Source organism: Chiloscyllium plagiosum, chromosome 31 (genome assembly GCF_004010195.1).
Source record: "Chiloscyllium plagiosum isolate BGI_BamShark_2017 chromosome 31, ASM401019v2, whole genome shotgun sequence".
NCBI lineage: Eukaryota > Metazoa > Chordata > Chondrichthyes > Orectolobiformes > Hemiscylliidae > Chiloscyllium > Chiloscyllium plagiosum.
The window spans coordinates 16,594,785-16,620,830 of NC_057740.1; the positions used below are offsets into that span (position 1 = coordinate 16,594,785).

At 40.7% G+C, this 26,046-nt stretch overlaps 1 protein-coding gene across 4 annotated transcripts; it reads left to right on the plus strand.

Moving 5' to 3' along the window:
* Positions 1-243: 243 nt before the first annotated feature.
* Positions 244-25,773, plus strand: LOC122565267 (cortexin-1-like). 4 transcript variants are annotated; one of them, XM_043721046.1, is made up of 3 exons: positions 244-505; positions 917-1,020; positions 24,975-25,773. In XM_043721046.1, the coding sequence occupies exon 3, from the start codon at positions 25,090-25,092 to the stop codon at positions 25,369-25,371; it is 282 nt and encodes a 93-aa protein (XP_043576981.1). In that variant the 5' UTR covers positions 244-505; positions 917-1,020; positions 24,975-25,089; the 3' UTR covers positions 25,372-25,773. The 4 variants fall into 4 exon arrangements, with proteins under 4 accessions (XP_043576981.1, XP_043576983.1, XP_043576984.1 ...); XM_043721048.1 differs by having other exon boundaries at positions 244-496; XM_043721049.1 differs by lacking the exon at positions 917-1,020.
* The last annotated feature ends 273 nt before the right edge of the window (positions 25,774-26,046 follow it).

The window sequence follows — 26,046 nt, forward strand, 5'->3', positions numbered from 1 at the left end:
ACACTGACACACAGAGATCGATAGGCAAAAGCCTGTTACACAGAGACTGGCGCAGAGACCGGAGCCTGAGGCTGACACACCGAGAACCTGTAGAGTTTGGTTTTGGGTGGGGGCGATCGCTTCTGCTTGCTGATGCTTTTTGCAGATAAACCACAAATCAGGGTCTGCCGGGTTCAACAGTTTCTAGAATCGAACGAGCAGGAATGAGCCAGACGGGGTATAAACCGCTGGAAATCCTTATTGTGAGTAAAGCTGCCTGGCCATTACCTCGGGCACAGCCCCTGGATTCGGGGCTTGTTTCCGTGTGTGTGTGTGACTGACCGGGGCTGGCGTCTGGAGCCTGATCGCCTGTTTTCCTTTAGATGACAATTAACTTGGTGCGCTGAAGCATTGCTTTCTCATCCTGAGTGAGGCGGTGTCTTCGCCCCACACAGTGTTGCCATCTGGCGATTCCTCATTGTGGCTGTCATCAAAACTTATTGATGAAGTGCAAAAGGTGATTAAGGTGAGATTTTTCATTGCTAACTTCCTCTGCCCGGGATACTTCCAACAGCAACTACAAGTTGACCACCTTGGCGCTTACTTCCACCCTTTTGGGGAATGCTGCTGATGTTAAGTCCAAAAGACCATAAGTCATGAGTTTTACCCTGTCCTTTGCAGCACATCACTGTAGGATTGGATTCAATGGAACTCAGGGTGGGAGTGGTGGTAGCACAGGGGAATGAGAGTTGCTGTTACTAACCTGCAAAGGCTGGGGAGGGCTGAGCAACAGAAATCTCAGTCAGAGTGACATGAGATGACATCATTAGCGGTCAGTAGGAAACCTGAGTGGGCTATAATCGTGGTCTGATTCTGAGCTTGTTGCTTCTTGCTCACTGTTGTATACTCCCTGGAACGCTGCGTCTGGTTTTATTAGGTCACTCCAGCTCCCTCTCGGGTCACAGCGTGGACCGGTCAAGGCTGTTGCTGTACGCAATCCGTCGCTGCAAATTTTAACAACCGCAGATTGTTAATAACCAGGTGAGTTTATCGAGCAACATTCTGCTATCGCTTTGACTCGCCTCCTCCCCACAATTGTTGGAGGCCGCTTATTCTGTTGTAACAAGCTTTTAAAATGTAAATATTGTACGTTTTGTTCCTTCTACGCCCTGTTTCCATAAACACTAAAACGACAGAGGCGGGGGGAAATACCCTCACGGTGACGCTTAATTGTCAAAAATACAGTTTTTTGTGATCAGAGCTTGTTGCCTGCTTTGTAACCATGGCAACTCATTAAAACTCAGCCCAGTCCGAAGTCTCAGGTAAGTTGATCTACAGTCACTAGCCGTTAACTCCTTGGACTGTAATAAAGGCCATTCCCAATTTTTAATCCTCACTGTTAGCTCTAACCCACGCTGTCGTTTACCTGTTGGACTATAAACTGATGTTGTGTGATTTTTAACTGTTGTTTATGCTCTTTATGAAACCAGTGGCCAGCTTCCAATAAATCTGGAATACCCTGTAACCCAACAGGTTGGTTTTCACAGACAGAAAGTAAATCTCTGGAATTATAAACCAATTTAGAAAACATTGATTCTCTTTTCCTTTCCTCCTGCATTTGGATGCCTAGCCATGCTAAATCCGACCTTTCTGCCTCATCAGATTTTTTAATGTTTTGCTTTGGGATATGTGAATAGGCTTTTTTCAGATTCTTGGGGCCGGTTTTGTTCAAATTTGAAATCACTGAATATTTGCTCTTATTTAACAGGGAGCGCTTTGGTCTTTTAAAATGTTCACTGACTATTGGGACTGAATTCTTGATAACTAATGTGATATTTTCCATTTGCAAAGACACCTTTAGTTTGATGTGAAATGTGCTAATGTCCAGAGGAGATGGAATTGGTTCTTGTAAATATGAGCCTGCGGGGGTGCCTGTGTAATGTCATCAAAAGGATTGGATCTCTCATCTATCCTGAGGTATATTATCTCAGCCAAGGCATTAGAGGGGGCAAGAAGAAGGAAAATTAAAGAGGTTCCTGCTCCAGATTGCTTCCCAGTGACCTTTTACTGAGAATTAACTTAGGTGGGGGTTGAGTGACGACTGGCAGAATAGTTTGTTGATATTTTCTCCAGACCTCACACATAAACAATTACTTGAACATAGGGCTGCAGGATAATGGCATGGGTCTGATGGGCTGAATGATCATCTTCTCTGGTATATTTTACTTTGACAATACCAACACTGCTTGTGCCTTATAGATAGAAAATCAGCATCTTTGTAGGTGGCGGGGGAAGGGCATAGAGAAACAAAGCATGAGGCTAAGGTTAGAAATAAATGCGCAGCTGTTGTCTCTTGTCTGTTATCTCTTTCTCAATGAAATGTCTGGAGCACAGAAGTACAAATAGAATATTGTGAGGGAAATCTAAAAAAACCAAAGGTTTTAATTATTGACTTTAGAAATATAAGCGCTATGCTGGAATTATTAAATTGTAATGTTGAGGCAGTGAATCTCAAAAATACTCAGCTTGTAGACTGCCTTGATGCTTATTGGATGGGTGATCTATTTCCTTCCCTTTGATGTATGATCAGTGCCTGTAAACCTTATTTAGCCTCTATTTTAATATCATTGTGAAGTTAGTAACCCTGCTGAGGTCAGCGCTGATATATCGCCATTAAGACTGCTGACTGAAGTTATCCTGCCACTCGTTAGTTTGTGTGATTTAAATATCTTGGAGCGTTAAAAGATCTTTTCCTTCAGTTCCACCGCCAGTGGACAGCAAGGTGCAAGTGAAAAGTTTTGCCTTGTGCAATCAATGGGAAAGGTGAGATTTTAAAGACCAGCTTTTATGAGTGAGCAATGATTTGATTCTGAGGGTTGGTGTGTGAGATTGCCCATTATAATCACAGTCACAAAGTGTAGAGCTGATTATATTCACCTTGGAATAAATGTGTTATAATTATAGAAAGTTATGTAATTTGAAATATTTCCATTATTGGGAGTATGGAGTGAGTAACAAGATAGGATTTTAGATTCTTCAACTGCATGTACTTTCTGAATTCTAGGATTAAGGGTTCAGGCTTGTAATCTCTCCCTATTATTCAGATTGGAAGCAGTCAGCTTTTTTTTCCTCTCGTCTGCTGTAAAGGTACATCAGCTTCCCAGATCTTGTCTGTGGTGCTGTGCCTGGAAGTTTCAGGAGTAAGGGAGTGAATGGTCAATTTCAACAGCTGTGATGCTATCTCCAGTTCAAAGGCAAGTAGCCAAAGCTTAAACATTTCACATCTTGTCAGCTGAACATATTATAGTGTGATGTTCATGAAGGGTGCGATAACGTGCAGTCTTGCAGTTGATTATGGAGGAGTGAATTAGTCTGTGCTGCTGCTCGAAACAAAATCCAAAGTATATATTTTTTTCTTTTATGGAGGCATGTACCTTTTTATGTTGTATATTTCAGTCTCTGCCCGGTTTTTGCTTTCACTAGAGAAAAATTAGCACGAGGAATGATGCTTTGCCACCTACGTCCATTAGCTCGCCAAAAAGAGGGGCAGAATGCAATGCAAAAGATTCATCTGCCTTTCCTAGCTGAGCTTCATAGTCGAGGCCAGGAATTAAATTGCGACTCCACCTCCACCTTTATTCTGAAGCCAGCTGTTGACATTCCAAGGTGGCATTGAGTTAGCTAAAGACAGAAGAGTTTCAGGGAACATGTGTAAGATGTTGGACTGAAGAGATCAAGGGGTAAGGTTAATGCTTAGTTATTCAGGCTGGGCAGTCTGTTGATTGGTATTTCATGGAGATCTTTGTTGATCCTAATCTTCTTAACTGTATAAGTACATGATCCAGACTTACGAACTGATGAAACAATATTGAACTTTGCTGGTAATGCCCAATCTGGGGCAAAGAATTACAATGAAGTTTGTAAACAAAACTGAACAAGATTTAGATTAGCTAGCAGGTGGCATGTGCAGTTCAAAGTACTGAAAGTAGCCTGTGAATACTGGTCTAATTTTGAATTATCGGTATATTATTTGCATAGATTAATGGCATTTAGGGGAGGGGGAGTGACTTTAAGATTTGTTGTTAACTTCAGATTACAGAATTTGACAGGTTTTGGAAGATCAGTAAAAAGAAAACATTAAAGGATAAGATTCTAAATGTAATACAAAAGCTGGGTCTTCAGTGTAGATGCATAGCAGCATACAGAGATAAGGCTTGGTTAATTTCTTGATTTTAAGGGGAGAAACTTTAAGGGATTGTGAAACTTAATTGCTAGAATAATCTGTATTTACCAGAGGAGAAACAAATATGCAAATAATGATACAACTTGCAGATTTATTAAGGCATTTGAGCAACTATTATGAATGGAGTCATGGCAGGTATTAATTAGTAAGTGAAACATCAATATTGTTGTAAAATGTAGTTTTTCATTTATCCTCTTGTGATCATTTTTCTTAACTCTTCAGTTTCTTTTCTACAACTCCGACCTTTTAAAAAGAACACAGAACAAAATCTATTTCAAGGTCTGATTTCTGGAAATATTCCTTACTTCCAGTTATCCCAACAGGTCTTGATAGGGGCATCATATCACAATGATAGCTTTGATGATAAATTTAATTTAAATTTTCCTTAAAGCTATCATTGTTTCATTGTCTGCTTAAAGAAATCCATAAAGTAAATACAGTCTGTTCTACTATAATGCAATAATTGTGTTCTCGTGCAACTTCATTTTATAGAAAATTGTGCAATAGGACCTAAGGGAAAAACAAGGGTGGGGTGAACCTCCAAAAATATCAGTAAAAATTGCAACAAAATAATGGTTAGCCTAACACGCAGGAATTGCAAAACCTGCAGCCACACCTCCCCCCTCACCTCCATCCAAGGCCCCAAAGGAGCCTTCCACATCCATCAAAATTTCACCTGCACTTCCTCACACGTCATTTATTGTATCCGTTGCTCCCAGTGTGGTTTCCTGTACATTGGGGAGACCAGATGCCTTCTTCACAGAGCGCTTTAGAGAACATCTCTGGGATACCTGCACCGATCAACCCCACTGCCCTGTGGCCGAACATTTCAACTCCCCCTCCCACTCTGCCGAGGATATGCAGGTCCTGGGCCTCCTCCATCGCCACTCCCTTACCACCCAACGCCTGGAGGAAGAACGCCTCATCTTCTGCCTCGGGACCCTTCAACCCCATGGCATTTATTTGGACTTCACCAGTTTCTTCATTTCCCCTCCCCCCACCTTACCCCAGTTCCAAAGTTCCAGCTCAGCACCATCCTCTTAACCTGTCCTATCTGTCAATCGTCCTTTCCACCTATCCACTCCACCCTCCTCTCCGACCTATCACCTTTACCCCCACCTCCATTCACCTATTGCACTCTCAGCTACCTTCTCCCCAGCCCCACCCCCCCTCCCATTTATCTCTCCATCCCCGAGGCTCCCAGCCTCATTCCTGATGAAGGGCTTTTGCCCGAAACGTTGATTCTCCTGCTCCTCAGATGCTGCCTGACCTGCTGTACTTTTCCAGCACCATTCTAATCTTGTCTCTGATTTCCAGCATCTGCAGTACCCACTTCTGCACAAACGATAGCACAGTCTAAGTAAATGTTAAAATCATACATTTTAATGAAATAATACAGCAAATGTAACACTTTAAGGGGTTCTGAGTTTGCTGAGTTACAGTATTAAGTCAGGGGCTGAGGGTTATCATCAGCATCATCAATACTTTCAGGGGTAGTTCTGGGTGCAGAGTTATGACAAAAGAAAATATGCAGACCAGTTTGGCTTACATCAGTGGTGGGCAAATTATTGGGAGAGGATTCTGAGATACAGTATTTTTAATTGTTTGGAAAAGCATAGCTTGATTAGAGATAGTCGGCATGACTTTATGAGGGGCAGGTCATGCCTCACAAGCCTTATTGAATTCTTTGAGGATGTAACAAATCACATTGATGAAGGGAGAACAATAGATGTAGTGTATATGGATTTTAACAAGGCTCCCCATGGATAAGGTTCCCCATGGTACGCTCATTCAGAAAGTAAGGAGGCATGGGATACAGGGTAATCTGGCTGTCTAGATACAGAATTGGCTGGTCCATAGAAGACAGTGTGGTAGTTGACGCAAGACATTCAGTCTAGAGTTTGGTGACCAGTAGTGTTCCGCAGGGACCTGCTCTGGGACCTCTGCTCTTCGTGATTTTTTATAAATGACTTGGATGAGGAAGTGGAAGGCTGGGTTAAGTTTGCTAATGACTGAAAGGTTGATGGAGTTGTGGATAGTGTGGACGACAGTTGTAGATTGCAACAAGACATTAATAGGATGCAGAACTGGGCTAAGAAGTGGCAGATGGAGTTCAATCTGGATAAATGTGAAGTGACTCATTTTGGAAGGTCGAATTTGACTGCAGAATATAGAGTTAAAGGCAGGATTCTTGGCAGCAAGGAGGAACAGAGGCACCTTGGGGTTCATGTCCCAAGGTCCCTCAAAGTTGCGATCCAAGTTGATAGAGTTGTTAAGAAAGCTTATGGTGTGTTGGCTTTCGTTAGCAGGGGATTGTGTTTCAGAGCTGTGAGGTTTTTGCTGCAGCTCTATAGAGCCCTAGTTAGACTGCACTTGGAATATTGTGAACAGTTCTGGTCACCTCATTATGGAAGGATGTGGAAGCTTTAGAGAGAGCAGGGAGGAAATTTAGATTTAGATTAGATTCCCTACAGTGTGGAAATAGGCCCTTCGGCCCAACAAGTCCACACCGACCCTCCGAAGAGCAACCCACCCAGACACATTTACCCCTGCACCTAACACTAGGGGCAATTTAGCATGGCCAATTCACCTAACCTGCACATTTTTGGACTTTGGGAGGAAACCAGAGACCCGGAGAAACCCTCGCAGACACGGGGAGAATGTGCAAACTCCACACAGACAGTTGCCCGAGGCAGGAATTGAACCCGGGTCCCTGGCAGCAGTGCTAATCATTGAGCCACCGTGCCACTCCAAATTTGCCAGGATGCTGCCTGGACTGGAGGGCATGTCTGATGAAGAAAGGTTGAGGGAGCCAGGGCTTTTCTCATTGGAGTGAAGAAGGATGAGAGGCGACTAGATAGAGTTTAACAAGATGATGAGCGGCATAGGTAGAGTCAGATACTTTTCCCAGGGCGGAAATGGCTATCACAAGGGAGCATCGTTTTAAGGTGATTGGAGGACAGTTTAGGGCAGATGCCAGAGTGCTGGGTGCGTGGAATGCACTGCCAGCAGTGGTAGTAGAGTCAGATACATTAAGGACATTTTAAGTGACTCTTGGTTAGGCACATGGATGATAGTAAAATGTAGGGTATGTAAGTTTTTGATCTTAGAGTAGGACAAAAGGTTGGCATAACGCCAAGGGCCAAAGGGCCTGTACGGTGTTGTACTGTTCTATGTTCTATTTAGCCCTGAAGTGGAAGATATGGTTCATTGTTCTCAGACTGTTTTTTGGGGATCAGCTTAAAAGAAAGCTGCTTTGCCATCTTTCTTTTATGAAGAAGCTGTTCACTGGGTGCCAGATAAGATGCTGTTCACTGGGTGCCAGATAAGATGCTATGCGAGGACCTGATATCCTGCTGCGTTCTTCATTATAATCATTGTCTTCTAAGAGCTGCAACTGCTTCTCAACTTCCCTCAGGATAGAAGCCAAAACCGAAGTGGAACGTTCACGTGGTGTTACATCCTGGACTTCATTGTCTTCATCTCCAGCTTTCATTTCCCCAGCAGCAACATGTTGTAGGTCAGTCTCTGCTTCTTCAAAGCTACTTGCTTTGCAAGAGCGACATAATGGTCTTTGATCACTGAAAGCTCCTCTGATAGTTAAAAGCCTTTAAAATCATCAAGGAAATCTAGGAGAAGCTTCTACCAAACTGCATGCAAGCAGTCATTACTGACATTACCCAGGCCTCCACAATTATGTCACAAGCACTCTTAATGTTAAAGCTCTTCCAAAATTGAAGAACACTGTCATCATTACCTCCCATCTGTAGCTGCAATCAGCTTCCAAAATAATAATCTTTAAACGCTGCTCTTGCACCCTGGTCTGTGTGTGAATGAGAGAGGTTGTGTTCGGAGGTAGAAATAGCACTTTGATGTTTTCAGGAAGCTCACCAATGGTGGAAGATGGCTTGGTGCATTGTCCAGAATGAGACGAATCCTGAAACCCAAATTCTTTCTCCTGCAATAATTTCTAAAAACATCCTCGAAACATCAACAATAAGATCAGAAAAATTTTGCCTTGTCATCCAAACTCTTTTGCTTGACTATAAATAAACGCCTAGACTGGACTGAAGGTAACCAGGGATGGAATCGCATAATAGCCAAAGGGAGTCCACGTTTTTAAAAAAATCGTTTCCCAAATCACCAATAGCGTTGTGGCCAAATCATGTGGATGAAACATGCATTACAGGAAAGCAACCTGTAGAAATAAAATCTGAAAATAATAATTCTTGATGTTGATCTTCTTCATATTTTAACCTCAACCATGTGTTACAGAAAAGTCTTGATTTCAAAGAGTATCACAGCCTACCTTATCATGGGCTCAGCTAACATATGTATAGCTTTGAATGAGAGTCAGCAGATGGTGATCAGGAGCCCGGTACTGGCTGTTTGTTCACTTCTCGTGCTCAGGATGTTCAGGCTGTTCAGACCTGATCAAATACACCCCAGAACTTTGTGGGAAGCTAGAGGAGAAATGGCTGGGCCCCTTGCTGAGATATTTGTATCATTGACAACCACATGTGAGGTGACAGAAGACTGGAGTTGGCTAATGTGATGCGATTATTTAAAAAAGGTGGAAAGAAAAGCCAAACTATAGACCAGTTAGCCTGATATCAGTGGTAGACAAGTTGTTGGAGGATTCTGAGGGAGAGGATTTACATGTATTTGAAAAGGCAAGGACTGATTAGGTATAGTTAACATGGCTTTGTACATGGGAAAGCATGCCTCACTAACTTGATGAAGTTGTCTAGTGTGACTCGAGTGTGGTCTAGTATGAAAAAAACTCAAGCAGCTACTTGGTCCAGAAAGTATAGTATTTAAAATTAAAGTTGGACTACAAGCAACTCAAGAACACAAGTTGTCGCACAAGATGGCAGATAACTTATACTAATTTCATGATTTGGAGATGCCAGTGTTGGACTTGGGTGTACAAAGTTAAAAATCACACAACACCCAGGTTATAGTCCAACAGGTTTAACTGGAAGCACTAGCTTTCAGAGCAACGCTTCTTCAACCACCTGATGAAGGAACAGCGCTCCGAAAGCTAGTGCTTCCAATTAAACCTATTGGACTATAACTTGGTGTTGTGTGATTTTTAACTTTATACAAATTTAACAATCATAAATTCTTTGTCTTGAGTGTGAATGTATTTTGACCTGAATCTTCTTCAATGGCAGAATTAGTCAAATTAGTTAAAATCAAGAAACTGCTTGACTGGTAAGAAACTAGTCATGGAACAACAGATTAAAGAGCATTTTCTTAAAGAACAGCTGGTCTTGGAGCATCTGGTCAAAGGATAACTAGTAGAAGATTAGTTATGTTGGCATTAGAAATTTCTTTCCTGCTGTTGATTATAGACAGTGGCCGTATTTGTTTCCACCAAACACAACAGGAGCAGAAGAATGTGTCATCATTTATTGATATTATGCAGAAGATGACAAGACAAAATGTTTTGAAGGGGAGCTACATCCTACTTTGGGAAGGTGCTGGAACTAATTGTACACGAAATTGGGTGGAAATCTCTGAACTATAGAGCTGTAGGATAGGAAGCGTGTTGAGGTTGTCTCATGTTGTCCCTGATATCTCGGTGGTGGAACTGGACAAATGGAGGACAAATGCAAGCAACTGTGAGGCTCTCCAGATAAATTGTGGGAAAACAGTGACAGTATAAAGCTTTGACATTCAATGCCAGGAACCAATGCCACAGGACTGGATGCAATGCCATGGGAAGCTTAATTACCTCACCCAAGTGGTCAAGGTCAGTGAATAAATCTTCAAATGCTAGATTCTACAAATGTCCTCAAGTGCTCAATGCATCATGCCCCCATCTATCAAACATGACTCATGACTACCATTATTAGCTGCACTTCTCCCTCATTTATATGACACCTAATGCACACATCTCACTCTACAATATTCAACTATGATAACCAATTGCTCAAAAACATTGCACCATACTCATTGACAGGTTTCCTTCTCTTTTGCAGGGCAAGATGATGCACAACTGGAGGCATCTAACTAGTGGGAGTTGAGCATGTCCTCACCAGATGTAGGAGTCAGCGATCACTGTCACTGGAGCAGCCACAGAGGAGGCTATGGTCAGAGGTGTGGCTGAAACAATTGAAGCTGATGGGATGTTCATGTGAAATTTTCCTTAAATCCCAACACCTCTGTATCTCACAACCACTTTTGATTTCAAAGGCATGGATGACCCAAATGTTCACCCCTTCTGTCACCATAGCCTTTACCTTGTCACTCCAGAACTGCAACCTGGCTGTACATTGATAGAATAGCAAGAATTGGGAGAGCAAGAAGACATTGGTGAAGAAAAACATGTTTTCTATCAAACTCACAGCTGCTCGTTGATACTGTGATACTGACACTGAGCCTAATTTAGAGAATATCATAGAGGCAGTCTGCACATGGCTTAGGTGATCTGTAGTTTTGCCAAGGGACCAGGGAAGCACAAGTGTCAGGAGGGCAAAGGTGTGTTCAGGTTCTCCTAGAGGGGAGGACTCAGCTGAGCACTTCAATAGGCAGTCAACAGGGGGATAGTGAGTACTGCAGATGCTGGAGATCAGAGTCAAGATTAGAGTGGTGCTGGAAAAGCACAGCAGGTCAGGCAGCATCTGAGGAGCAGGAAAATCGACGTTTCGGGCAAAAGCCCTTCATTAGGAATCAGGTCAATAGAAGCAGGCCAAAGGCTGTCCACAGTGAAGCCTACCAGAAAGGTTACAGTCACTATTAAGGAGCATGGATGAATCTAGCACCAACTTTGCTTTGAGCTTGGACCACACCTTTTCCATTCTCGAAGTGTTGCCCAACTCTATTACCACTGCTCTGGACCTATCATAATGTAATGAATGATGGTCAAACTTAGACAGTTGTTATCATGGCTGCTGTTCAAGGAGCTGGCAGAATCTGTCAATTTTTCCTCGCGAGAGCAAAGGTGATCGAGGCATCATTCCATTTAGCAGGAAGTTGCTGCCCTCTGTCAGCTGGAAGGTTTCATCCTCCTGCGAATGCCATTTCATTCATGCACTTGGTACAGCCGTTCGGCCAAGCAAGTGGTTCATTTTCTGATGTTGCACGTGTTTGGCTGCCGAAGTCATGCTCCAAGACTTTCTAAGGCCCCCACCGCCTCTGAAATTCAGCTATTTCCCACCTCTCATTGCATCTGAAAAATCAGATTGGCCAAAGCTCACAGAAAGCATGAGATGGAGCTGTTGGTGTTTTGATGCAATATGACATGATTTAATTCATAAATTCAATTTGGAATGCTTATCTTGTGGCAGCTTTTATATTTGTACTATGGCTACGATGGTCAATAACAGAGAAAATATGAGATCTGTGATATTGGTGAATGAGATATTAGCCTGTTTACTGATATTGCAAACAAATGAGTTGATTATTCAGCCTGAATGCAAAAGGGCTGTGTTGCAGATGGAGTATAATATGTGAAAATGTGCAGTTGTTCACTTTGGCAGGAAGAAAAAAGCAGAGCATTACTTAGACAGAGATGACTACAGAATTCTGATGTGCAGAGGGATCTAGGTGTTCCAGTTCATGATCACAAAAAAATTAGTGTATAGGTATAGCAAGTAAGTAGACTAATGGCATGCTATTATTTATTAGGAGAGGAATTAAACATAAAAATAAGGAGGTAATGCTTCAGTTGTACAGGTTACTGGTGAGACCACATCTACAATGCTGTGAACTGTTTTGGTCACCTTATTTAGGAAAACATGTAAATGCATTGAAGGTGAATCGGAAGAAATTTATCTGATTTTTACCTAGAACAAGGCATTTATTATATGAGGAAAGATTATTTGGGCTGGAATTATTTTCACTTGAATTTAGAAGGGTGAGGGTGTTTTGAATGAAATTAATAAGATCTTGAATGGTCTTGACAAGGTGGACATGGAAAGGATGTTAGGAACAGAGGAATGTAGGAACAGAAGCAGGCAGTTCACGATTTTCCTGCTCCTCAGATGCTGCCTGACCTGCTGTGCTTTTCCAGCTCCACTCTAATCTAGACTCTGATCTCCAGCATCTGCAGTCCTCACTTTTGCCTAGTTCAGTCTTATCAGCCTGCTCTGCCATTTGAAATGATCAATATGACAATACAATTTAAGTGTTCAATACTTTTTACCCACACTATCCCCATAACCTTTATGGTAATCAGTAACTGATCAGTCTTTAAGTTAAATATAGATAAAAGACTAAGCTTCCACAGCCCTCAGGCATAGAGAATTCCAAAGACTCGCCGGTCCCTGTGTCAAAAGAAATTCCTTATCTCAGTCCTAAATGACATCCCCCTTATTTTTAAATTCTGGACTTCTCAACCAGAGAAAATATTTTGCCTGCCTCTACTCTGTCTCTTTATGGAAATATTTTATAGGTTTACTTGCGATCAACTCTCATTCTTCAAAACTCGAAAGAGTATAGACTCCGTTTGCCCAATCTCTCTTGATAGGACAGTCCTACCAACCCAGGAACAAGTCTGGTGAACCTTTATGCACTCCCTCTGGGACAACAAGATATTTACACAGATAAGGCAATCAAAACTGTACACATTAGCCCATGTCTGGTTAAACCAAGTTTCTGTACAACTGAAGCAAGGCTTCACTACTCCTATACTCAGATCTTCTTGCAATAAAAGCTAACATTTAATTAGCCTTGCTAAATATCTTGCTCCACCTACATGTTAGCCTGTAATGCCTTATTGACAAGGATACCTAGGTTTGTTTGTACATCTACACTTTCCAACTTCTTTAATTCTAACCTCTTACCATTAAGGAAATTCTGTGCACATCTATACCTCTTAGTTGTTGGGATTCTGTACCTTAAATCTATATCTATACCTATCTAAAGTTAGTAACCTCACATTTTTCCACATTATATTCCATCTACCATTGTCACTCATTAAACCTGTTCAAATCCTCCTGAAGTGACTGTACATCTTCTGCACAACATACATTCCTGCTTAGCCTTGTATCATCTATAAATTTGGAAATATTACATTTCCGGATCATTGATAGATAGGCCAAAATACTGATTCTCCACTAGGCACAGCTTGCCAATGTATTAACAACTTATTTATTCCTACCTTAGGTTTACTCTATTTGAGTGAGCACGACCCAGGGGAAACAGTTCCGAAAATTAGGGGTTGCATTTTTACAACACAGTTAAGGGAGAAAAGAGTTGTATGACTATGGAATTCTGGTTTGGAAGATGGTGGAGGTGGGTTTTTTATGGCGGATACAGGTAGATTCATGGACGAAAGAGAATTAAAGATAGTCAGGAATAGATGGGAATATGGAATTCAGAGCACAAACAGATCAACCATGTTCTTATTTAATGGCAGAGCAGGCTTGAAGGGCCAAATGACCCACTCCTGCTTCTAACTTGTCTGATCGTATGAATGTTACCACTGAAGCATTATCACTGACAGGAGGTGACAGGGGTTTGTGAGTAGGTACATAAAATAATAAATGATTAAACAGTTATAGAGTCCTACAGCATGGTGACAGGCCCTTTGACCCAACCTGGTCCACGCCGACCAATCCACGCTAACCCCATTTCCCTGCAATTGGCCTATATCCTTCTAATCCTTCCTATCCATGTATTTGTCCAAATGCCTTTTAAATATTTTAATGTACACGCCTCAACCACATCTGCGTACCATCCTCTGTGTAAAACAGTTACCCCTTTTATTCTTTCCTCTCTAACCTTAAACTGATGCCCTCTGGTCCTTGATTCCCCAACCCTGGGAAAAAGACTGAGTGCATTCGCCCTATCCATGCCTGTCATGATCTTGTATACTTCTACATGGTTCCCTCCTCAATCTCCTACACTCTTTAAAAGTCTTTTAAAAAAAAGTCCTAGCTTGTCCAATCTCTCCCTATAACTTAGACCATTGAGTCCAGGCAACATCCTTGTAAATTTCTTTTGCAGTCTTTCCAATTTAATAACATCCTTCCTATAACAAGGTGACCAGAATTGAACACAATACACCAAGTGCAGCCTCACCAACGTCCTATACAACTGCAACATAACTTCTCAACTTCTATACTCAGTGCTCTGACTGATAAAGGCAGTGTGCCAACATCCTTCTTCACTGCCCTGTCTATCCGTGACTTCACTTTCAGAGAACTGTAAACCTGAACTCCTCATGATCTCCCACGCACAAAGCCATGATGACTACTCCGAATCAAACCCTGTCTTTCCAAATGCATGTATATCTGATCCCTCAGAATCTTCTCAAGTAACTTACCTACCACAGATGTTAGTCTTACTGGTCTGTAGTTCCCAGGCTTTTCTTTGCAGCCCTTCTTGAATAATGACACAACATTCACTACCCTCCAGTCTTCCAGGACCTCACCCCTGGCTAACGATGATGCAAAAATATCAGCCAGGGTCCCCACAATTTCTTTTCTAGCCTCTTGCAGTGTTCTTGGGTATATCTGGTCAGGACTAGGAGATTTATTCACCTTCATACATTCTCATAGCTCCTCTACTGCGATATGGACTGTCCTCAAGATATCACTACTAATGGGCCCAAGTTGCCAAGTCTTCATGTCTTTCTTCACGATAAACATAGAGGAGAAATATTCATCGAGATCCTCACCCACCTCCTGCGGTTCTAAAGATACATGTCCACTTTGGATCTTGAGGGGCCGTATTCTCTAGTTATTCTTTTTCCTTTAATGTACTTAAGAACCTCTTTGGATTCACCCTAATCTCCTCAGCCAAGGCTATCTCGTGCCCCGTTTTCGTCCTCCTGATTTCCTTCTTCAAGAAGCTTCTGTATTCCCTGTATACCTCCAGGGATTCCAGTTAATCAATAATTACAGGTCTTGCCATTAATATGGCATGATGTGGAGGTGCCGGTATTGGACTGGGGTGGACAAAGTTAAAAATCACACAACATTAGGTTATAGTCCAAAAGGTTTATTTGGAAGTACTAAGTTGCAATTAATGTTTAAAACAGATAAGAAAAAAATGCTACAGAAAAGTAACTTTCTTTTTGGAAAGACATTAGTCGTATTATGTATGATATGGAAGCAATTGCTCCTATACATTTACTCATTATTTGTTTTCATCTTTGATAACAAACTACAGAGCGAAAAGAAATGTCTCAGTATTTTAGTTTTACTAAATACACTTGTTAACATATAAGCTGAAATCATTTTAATAGCTTAAACAGGTACTTCTTACACTATATTTACAAACCACTTAATGAGCATAACCAGCAGCATGTGACACTGATGTGGAGTGGTCTATAGAGGGAATTGTAAAATAATTTGAGTCTTGCAAAAAACAGATTTATAATTCTATTATGTATGTAGATCTAATCTGTTTTTAAAATGGATACGAAGAGCTGTACAAAATGGTTTCCAGAAGTCATGTGACTATTCTTATGGATTCAGTGGGAATTGGGACCTGACTGTACTAACCTCAAAAAGAACCACAACAGACCTTTTGAAATTCAAATGAACACGGCCAAGGATAAACAGAAACTCCTTTCATTAATTTCCCTGGAGGTGCTAAGAGCTTTGCCTTGCTTACATACACTCCAGTCCCATGCAGGACAATGGGCAAATTGCTTTGCCTATCACAAGTTTTACAGGAAGAAACATCCAATCCAGTGGCTGTGACTGTTAAATTGTTAATGACCTCAACTTAAAAAACACAATAGAATTTTATATGCTTCAGATCTAGACTAACGTAGCACCCAATGTAGAAGCAGAATGCAATAGTTGTGCATTAGCATCCAATGCAAGTTTTGAACTATAGAGAGCTCTGTCTGACAGTAACCATTTTGTGCACTGTCCTTTGGAGCAACATTTTGAAGGAGTCACTGCTTCTCAACAGGGGGCCAGAAGGAAGTATTCAGGCCTGCAATACTAAACCAGACTATGGAACCTCAATCTTCAACATAGAAAGAGACTCTTGGACAAAGCCAGCTCTGCAACAATAGTAGAGACCGACCTCATTTTAATTTTCATGTGTCACTTTTATCCTTACTTAGTTTAAATCTTTATCTCAATATTTTAGCTAATTATATCAGCAGTTTTTAATTAAATATCTTTCAGCCATAGCTGTGTAGTAAACACTAACCTTTTACTATATTTAAAGCATTAAGCTGTCCTGCTGGTTATTTGTAAATTGAAACACTCACAAGCTAACATGGGGCTATATATGACCTTATACAAAATCTTTAATTCTTGGACAACACTTGGGGTATGATTGTGACAGATTCAGTAATAAGAATATAACTAGAATGAAATAGCCGATTCCACTCAGAAAATCTCCACACAGTCTGACAGGAGAAATTGAAATTGCTGTGAATCAGCCTGTGTGCTGAACCAAGATATGCTGATGACAATTTGCTGCCTAAATTTCAAATCCACTTTTTTTTAGTTATTGACCCACCTGCTGTACAATGCTAACATTTACATTTTTTGAAGTTATAAATAAATCACTTTGTCACTTTCTACAAACATTTACCAGCTACCCTACCTCCTGCACATCTTAATTTAATTCACCATAGACTATGCTCCCCAGATTTCAGTCACCATGTGCTGTGTATTCCTACTTCAGAGGTCTTGCGGGTCTTCATCTCCACCCTGTAGCCTCTATGTGACCCAGGAATAAGGACCGTATTGGTCTGTTACACTGTGTTACCTCACCACAGGCAAATAATTCTCTTTCATGCATCGGTGACTCACTTGTACAGAATCACCACACTATCATAATGTACTTGACAGCTCAATGCAGAACTTGGCAAATAATTGAAGGACAGACAGACATCTCCTGCCTGCCTTCAAATAATGACAACCCCTGGCAGGGTTCTGTCTAGATTTCAATAACCTTATCTCAACCTCCATTATTTTTGTGATGATTCAATTACTTCTCATATCCAAAATGGAATTAAAATGGATTAATCAGTCCGGTCTGTCTTAACTAGGTACCCACCAGTTATATCAACTATTGGAAAGCTTTACGATGGCTGATATTGGATTGATATTGCCTGTTAGCAGTGTTGTCACACAGCACTCACCTTCAGCCCAGTCCCTTTGCTGTCTGTGTTGCAGGGAGCTACACCCAAGGGTACTGAACTGGCCATTCAGAAGTGTTCAAGATGTTCAGATAGTCCAGTTAAGACTGAGTGATCAAGAATATTATTTGCAGAGGTCAAGACATCACATGCAATCAGATCATCTCTAGTGTTCTGTCTCAGTGCCTAGGTTTGATGAAAGTTAAAAATCACACAACACCAGGTTATAATCCAACAGGTTTATTTGGAAGCACTAGCTTTCTGAGCGCTGCTCCTTCATCAAATAGCTGTTGGACTATAACCTGGTGTTGTGTGATTTTTAACTTTGTCCATCCCAGTCCAACACTGGCACCTCCATATCATAGGTTTGAAGAGTTAGTGGCTGTTTCTCACTAGATATACTTAACACCGTGGCAGTAACCAGTGTTTTTCTCCCACGCCATCTTAAACCCATTCATGATGCAACTTAAAGCACAAAAATGAGTGAAGTCAGCCCCGAAGTCTTGCAGATGCTGATTACCCAGTACCATCAGATTGCCTGAATTACCTTTCTTCATCCACTTCAGGTTCTATCCAACATGGTTATTTTCAAATTTATATCTGATGTGCATGCTATGCTGCAAATTTTATTTCCCTGTCACATTTCTCGTGAGTGCTATTGCATTAACCTTGGCATTTGTTTTGACTTTATTTCAGCACATTAAATCCTTCTATGCAATCATTTGGCACTTTGATAACAAGTTACCCCTGATATTATTCAGTTGATGAATCAGAATCCCATTTTCAGCTTTGTAAATGAGTAGCTATTTTCTTTATATTACATCTGTTTTATCTCTTGCTACAGCAAATCATTGATTTTAAAATTTTTGTTCTTGTTTTGAATGTATTGCAGTGGTCTCACCTTTTTCTACTTCTCTAACCTTCTCCAACCCTAAAACAAACCACAATCTGGTTCATTCTTCTAGTTCTGGCCATCGTGTAACCCCAGTTTTAGTCACTTTACCATTACCCATATCTTCAGCCACCTGGGTGCTAAGCTGTTGACTTACAATGCTTCTCCACCTTTTTATATTTCTCTCCTTGCTTAAAATGTTCCTGTACAGTGTACAGTTTTCATCATTTGACAAACTCCTGGTGACATGCCAAATAGTTCCACATCTGAGATGGTATCAAATTTTATTGTGAAGGGACCTGGTAAATCTTCAGGTTATAAAAGCCACTATAGATATCAAACCTTTTAACAGCTTAATTTCTTGTTTCCTTTGGAGTAGTTTTTCAGATTCACCAATTCTGGATGTCTGGAATTATATTTATCCAAAAGATCAATCTTAGTCACTTCCTTTCAAGTCTGAACAGTTTGTGACAACAGTTGTCCTTCATTATTCCTGTGATTCACATCCTTCTGTTTATCAGTGGTTTTGATTGTATGGGGTGGGCAGATAGGATGCATCTACTCATGTTTAGGACCCTGTATGTTCAGGTCCTACCCAACCTGTAGCCCTTCCACCACAATGTGGGAGTGTCAGATTTTCAGTCCCAGCTCCTCTAAGAGGCACTTCTTTCTGTTCCACAGCAAATACCTTATTCATCTACGGTTTTACTCTCAAGTCCTCATTTGCCAAGTTAAAACTGTGTTTCACAATCCATCAGAACACTTCACTTTCCTCCAATGATATAGCAAGTATTTTACTTTAATGAAGGTCAGTTTGTACTGGCTGTCTGACAGTTAATGTGCTGTTTGATCTCTCAGTCTATGTTATTTTAATTGGTTTGCCTAAAGGTTCTGAGGGCAGATGGATATTGATGCTCTTTTCTCCAGGGTTCTGTCTGTATCACAAACTGAGAGGTTCAGTGTGTGACACTCACTCTATTCTTGGACCCTCTTTTTAAAAGACTGGAAGGTATCAGACACACACTTACTGAAAGTTCTCATGCCTGCAATCTGCAATTAGGAATGCAGATGGTATGTAATCCAAAGAAGGATTGGGGTGTATGAGTAAGGAAGTTTTCCTGCAATTATAAAGGCCATAGTGAGACTCTACTTGGAGTACAGTGTACAGTTTTCATCTTAAACAGGGAGGGAGATACTTGCCTTAGAATTGAAGATGTAATGAAGATTCACTAGCTTGATTTGTGGGATATTGAGTGGAATTGGCTAATTTTCTGGGGTGTGGAAAAATGAGTGGTGATTTAATCAAAATATATTATCTTTTTAAGGGGCTTGATGGGTCAGATGGTCAGAAAGTATACTCTCCAGCTTTGAGTCTAGGACTCGGGTCACAGTTTTACCATTAGACTTTACACATGGAGGATTAAGTTGAGATGAAATTTCTTTTCTACAAAGGTTTGGATCTTTGGATTATCCACCCCAGTCACCTGAGTCATTTCGGATATATCAAACAGAGATTAATAGATCTTTGGTACTAGGTGAGATGGACACAGTATGGCAAAGTAGAGTCGAGGTGGAAGTTTAGCCACAATCTTATTAAAGGATGGAGCAGGTTCGAAGGGCAAAATGGCCAACACCTGAACTGGTTCATGTGTTCTATTCACTTATACAACATTGACTTGGATCTTTAGGTGGGCCCTGTAATGGTCGCTTTGTCTGCAGGTGTTCAGTGAGAGTGGGTGTCAGATCAGTGGAACTTTGTGTGGGAGACAATATTGATGGCAGAGTTTTAGACAAGTTGTAATTTGCTTAGCATAGAACCCAGAAGCCTGGAGAAAACTGGAAATCTAATTCCCTTTTCTGCTGCTTTTGAAAGGCTGAATGGTATAGGAGAAGATGAGGAATTGATAAGATTCTGATGGTGTGCCAGTGAAATGTCAATGGTATGTGAAAAGATCTAAGATGGCGCTGAAACTAGGAGACTTTTTGCAAGTTCTCTTCAGCAGATCTTATCCTCACATTTCTTACAATCGTTATCTGTATGTCCTTGTTTGTTATGATCTGCTTGTACTGCTTACAAAACAAAACTTTTCACTGCACTTAGGTTCATGTGACAACAATAAACCAAATCAAATCAAAACTGACTCAATCTGCACCAGCAGTAGATAGATTCAGTCAAATGGGTACAGGTTTTGGGTGGGTGAATGGAGTGTTATTGGGAAGTCACTGAGGTGAATGAAGTGAAGATTGGGGAAAGGGATGTTGTTGTAGAACTTATATTGTTAACATGATATGTAAGGTGGATTCTATGGAAACAAAGCAGGGTGAATGAAGTCTTGATGGGAAGATGGGAAAGAGGGAGAATGAGCTGGATTGATGGGAGAGGTAGGGTGAATAATTGATTGAGTGTGGGACACTGATTGATGAATGCTAAGAGGAGTGTGATGAAACATTGAGATTTAAGATTTTTAATCTATTAATGCTCTTACCAACAATAGCTGCACACGCTGGAAAAAGACAAGCATGTGACATTGTGTACTCGGAACATCTCAACCTCATAGTTGATGTACTGGTGCTAATTTCAAAATTGCCTCCCTCCTGAACAGTCTGTTTTTCAATACATTGGTGTGTTATCTTTAAGGAACAATGATGCTAATATTAACCAAATCATGAAAACTCCCAGTAAGAGCTTGAAGAAGGAGCTTGGATTGGATCAGTCAGTGCCAATACTTCAGACTGGGGGACATAGACATTTTGGAAGATGTAGGGATTGCTGTACACTCTGCACTGGTTCATGTGTTCTATTCACTTATACAACATTGACTTGGACTCTCTGTCTGGTGAAGGCTCTTCACATTAATGCAGAGTCCTGAGGGCAGGTTATAAAGAAAAAGAAGGAAGCAATAACCAGACACTAATGTTGGATGACATTTGCACTCTGAAGATATGTTGTAAAACAAAGCACTGCAGGGAGAAGCTGTAACAATCCAAATGTATGGTTGCAGGTTGCATTCAAATGAGTGAGGCCCAGTGTATAATAAGTATGTAGAACCACAGAATGGACATCAGAGGCCAGAAACAGAGTGTGATCCGCATTGGATTAGGTCAGAGCATTGTTCGGGATTGAGTTTTAAGGTTTGAGAAATTTGGCTTGAGCAGTAGGGTAAAATGAATGTTATCAGATTGTCAGTCTGTTGGACGCAACACATGATTTCATGAACAGCAAAGAATGTGAAAGTTCAGTAACGATGATTTACCAAGTGACTGATTTGATTCAACTCTTTTCACATTGCTGGCCAGGACCTATTTTGAACCCATAGTGTTTTGTTGATGAAAATTCATTAAAAATTGTTAAAATTAATGACATCTAAACAATGGGGCAAAAAAAATCATTTTGAAAACTGGCTCGCATCTTGATTTCAGAAATTTCGTAATGTCCAGTCCCACATTGGAGAAATATGGCCAAATTCAGCCATGATCCATGAATCCGAAACATTTCCATGATTTAGATACACATTGCACCACTTAACAATGCCTTGAGAAAGTTTTTTAAAACTACATGATGCAAGATTCCAATACTGACCTTTATTAACTTCTTAAATATGTAGTAACAGAATAAAAGACTGCCTCCTGGATTAAGATATTTCAGCAGCAATGATTATTTAAAGATTTACATATTGACCAATTGCCTATATTTTTGGGCAAATGGTCATGGTTTATTTAAGCTTACCTGTGACAAGGCAATTTTGTATTCGTTGCCTCATAATTAGAGATGGGTTTTTTTTATTAAATTCTTTGACAAGGTTATTTGTACCTGATTTATTGATGTCATGACACCATAAAATGAGCAGTATAATTTTAGGACAAGAGATGATTCAACATTTGAGTTTATTTTGACATTTAATTAGATCATGGCTAATCCATACCTCAATGATATGATCACTGTTACTGACTCCCGGCAAATGCAATTTTAAATGATATAGAGGTCAGGCTTGGCTGTGAAGCCCTCAACTGTCAAAAGTCTTCTACGTTCATAAGAATTGGTGGCAGCAGGAGGCCATTTGGACACTGAAACCTGGTCCACTATCCATTAAGGATCATGTTTGATCTTACTGTGGTCTTAACTCCACTTTCTCACCTGTCACCCTATCCCTCACCTTTTTGTAGATCTAGAATCAGTCCTTACTTAGACTTTAATATTTTCAATAATCCAGACTCCACTCGTCTCTGGGGAAGAGAATTCCAAGTGTTAATGACCCTCTAAGAAGCTGCTTTTCTCCCCACTATGACTCCATTTTGAAGCTTGAAATTGCTGCAGCCTCTAATTGCGAGAGCAGGATCCTGTTTTGGGGTTAGGGGGGAGCATTGCTGTTCTAACTCGGTCAGAACTCTACCACAGAGCATGTGACTGCAAAGTTTCAGCTCACGACCCTGCTTGGGGTTCCAACCTCTGTTTGGGAAGCTGTGCCGGACAAGAAGAAATTCCTTCTCGTCTCTCTGTCTGAAATGGGAGAGCCTTTGTTTTAGGAAAGATAACATCCTTTCAGCATCTACCCTGTCAGACACCCCCTGATATTTCAATAACATCATCTTTCATTTTCTAAACCTGGATGAACTAAAGACTTACAGTACTCAACCTTTTCTGATAGGAGAGTCCTGTTATCCCACAATCAGACTAGTGAAATCTCTCTGAAGTGATTCCAACATAAAGGATAACTAAGGAGACCTAAAGTTAATGTGTTGACTAATCAATTGAAGACTAAGTGAGTGTGATACAGAGATGTTGACAGCACTATATGCCAGCAAAAAGAAGGGTAAAATGGACAAGAACAAAAACCAAGCATAACTAACAACAGTTGCTTACTCCTTCTCATTTTCTATGCATGCTGAGTTTGTACTGTCTTTTCAATTCTATCCCAAAGTTGCGTGGAATCCTCAATTCTTAAAACAAAACCTCTTTAATTCTTTCACTTAGCACAGAAGAGACCTATTTTAGACAACAAAATCTATTCACCAAATTACAAATACATTTTAATTAACTATGTCTTTAAGTAATAAAGTTTAAAAAAAATCACACAACACCAGGTTATAGTCCAGCACGTATATTTGGAAGCACTGGCTTTCGGAGCACTGCTCCTTATCAGGTAGCAGTGAAACAAGATCATAAGACACAGAATTTATAGCAAAAGATTACAGTGTCATGCAACTGAAATAATATATTGAACAAGGAGAAAGTGAGGACTGCAGATGCTGGAGCTCAGAGTCGAGAGTGTGGTGCTAGAAAAGCAGAGCAGGTCAGGCAGCATTTGGGGAGCAGGAGAATTCCTGATGAAGGGCTTATGCCCGAAACGTTGATTCTCCTACTCCTTGGATGCTGCCTGACCTGCTGTGCTTTTCCAGCATCAGACTCTCAACTCTGATGTATTGAACAAACTTAGATTGCTGCTAAGTCTTTCATCTTTTAGAATGGGTTGCAAAAACCACTGAAGTGTTCCCTGACTGGGAGGGAACACCCCTGTCTGGCGATTGTTGAGCATTGTCCATTCATCTGATGTCATAGCGTCTGTTTGGTCTCAGTTGGTGAACACTTCAGTGGTTAGGGACATTTGGCTTTGGATGTTCAGATGACCATCCTTCAAGGCAGACTTCGGGATTGGGACCTTGGGTTCATGTCACACAACAGGTGACCCCCACTACACTATACACTCTCTACTCTCTCTATCTCTCTCTCTCACACACACACACACTCTTATATCCTCACGCAATCACTGCAGACTTTCTTTCATACACTCACTTTACATACACACACATCCTCTCACAGACTTATACTCTATCACATCCACTCACACTCAGGCACAACTTACATGCACACACACTCTCTCTCTCTCTCTCTCTCTCTCTCTCTCATGCACATACACACACCAATAAGTCAATGAGATGAATTTGCACTTGCAGAATTATATTTGCAGATACATTCTATTTTACTTAAAAAGCACACAACCTGCAGGCAGTCAATGCAAGCAGACAATCCTTGGAATATTTTATAAATTCCTACTTGGAAATCGAACCAAATCTGACTCAAGATTGGGATACAGACAGTCTCTAACCTCACACCTTTAATGCATTGTCTGAGCTGAGATGTCACCTTTTTTTTAATAAAACCTTATGTTATCTCGAAAATGTGACTTAAAAGAAGTTCTGGGATTTCCATATTAATGAACCGAAACCTGCAACCCATTCTAAAAGATGAAAGACTTAACAGCAATCTAGGTTTGTTCAATATATTGTTTCACTTGCATGACACTGTAACCGTTTGCTCCAAATCCTGTGTCTTATGATCTGGTTTCACAGTTACCTGATGAAGGGGCAGCACCCTGAAAGCTAGTGCTTCCAAATAAACTTGTTGGAATATAGCCTGGTGTTGTGTGATTTTTAACTTTGTCTGCCCTAGTGCAACACCAACTCCTCCACATCATTTCAATGAATAAACTGTGTTCACCAGTACATTAATACTGCATGTATTCTGATAAATAGAACTTGCAGAATTTCATCAAACCATGCATGTTGATATCCACTCATGCATCTGATTTCCAAACAATACTTTCCTTCAGTTTCTAAGTAAAGATTGTAGGAGGATACACGCGACACTTTCCCCAGTAGAATTCTACAATTCGATAATGGTGCATTTTAAACCAAAATAGAATCTGACTGTCACAAATTAGCATAAGGCTCTGGAGAACTAGCATTTGTGGGGAGTACTGTATGAATTATCAATGGGCTAACTGTTTATTGTTTTGCAGAGGGAGTAAATAGCTCAACTTGCTGGTGTGACCTTGACAGACTGATGACGAATAAAGCATCTACTTTTCGCGTTTTGAAGAGCTAATTAACAGCCCAGCAGGAGTACGCCTGGCGATGAATGATGTTACCACAATGAATGACATGTCTACGGTCGATGATGAACTATTGGCTTCAACAACTATGGATCTCAATGGGGACCCCAACTACTCAGTGCCTATGGGAGCTGAGCAAAAAACTGTATTTGCATTTGTAATTTTCTTATTGGTTTTCCTGATAATCCTGGTGGTTAGGTGTTTTCGGATATTGCTGGACCCCTACAGCAGGATGCCTGCTTCATCATGGTCTGATGGCAAAGACGGGCTGGAGAGGGGACAGTTCGACTATGCCTTGGTGTGAAGTCAGGAATGATTTCTGAAACCTTTGCCTCTGCTCAGCTGCTAATTCTCTTTTCTGTTTTAGTTTACAAATAATTGGCTTCTTAATGTTTTGAAGGTACATTCTGGTCAAGATACAATCTGTTCCTTGAGCTTGCATTATTATCTAGGCACAGTCTCTTTCTTGGTCTTGCTAGCAGTGTTTTAAATCACTGGTACATGTGGTATAATGCAACATGAGTGACATTGTTAAATCAGCTTGCAGCTCTTGAATGGCAGAGTGTCTACTGTCCAGCTCTGGAACCTGGGGCTGTTGCAAACCAGTGACTGTACCCCTTTATTGGTTGTGTTTGGAATCATTTTCTCATTAGTGATTACAAAGAAGAATTTCAATTAACTTGAACAGGGCATAGGGTTGTTTGTAGTAACTCAAAAAAAGTAGAATGGGAATTCTCATTAGTGAAAGAACAGAGGAAAGCAGAGCAAAATATGCAGAAAGAGATAAAGAAATGGAGGGATCCAGAAAGACAGTGGGTGAAGTTGCTAATTAATTTCAGAACCGAGCTCTCTCAGAGCCAGGAGAAAAGCAAGCGATGTCAAATTCTTAGATTGCTTTGCTAGCCAAAATGTTAGTATGATTAATGTTAAATTTGAAGAGGTTCTGAGTTTCCAGTTTTTAAAAGCTCCTTTGATCATT

Coding starts and splice junctions, on each gene's coding strand:
- LOC122565267 (XM_043721046.1), top strand. CDS start 25,090: ATGAATGATGTTACCACAATGAATGACATGTCTACGGTCGATGATGAA.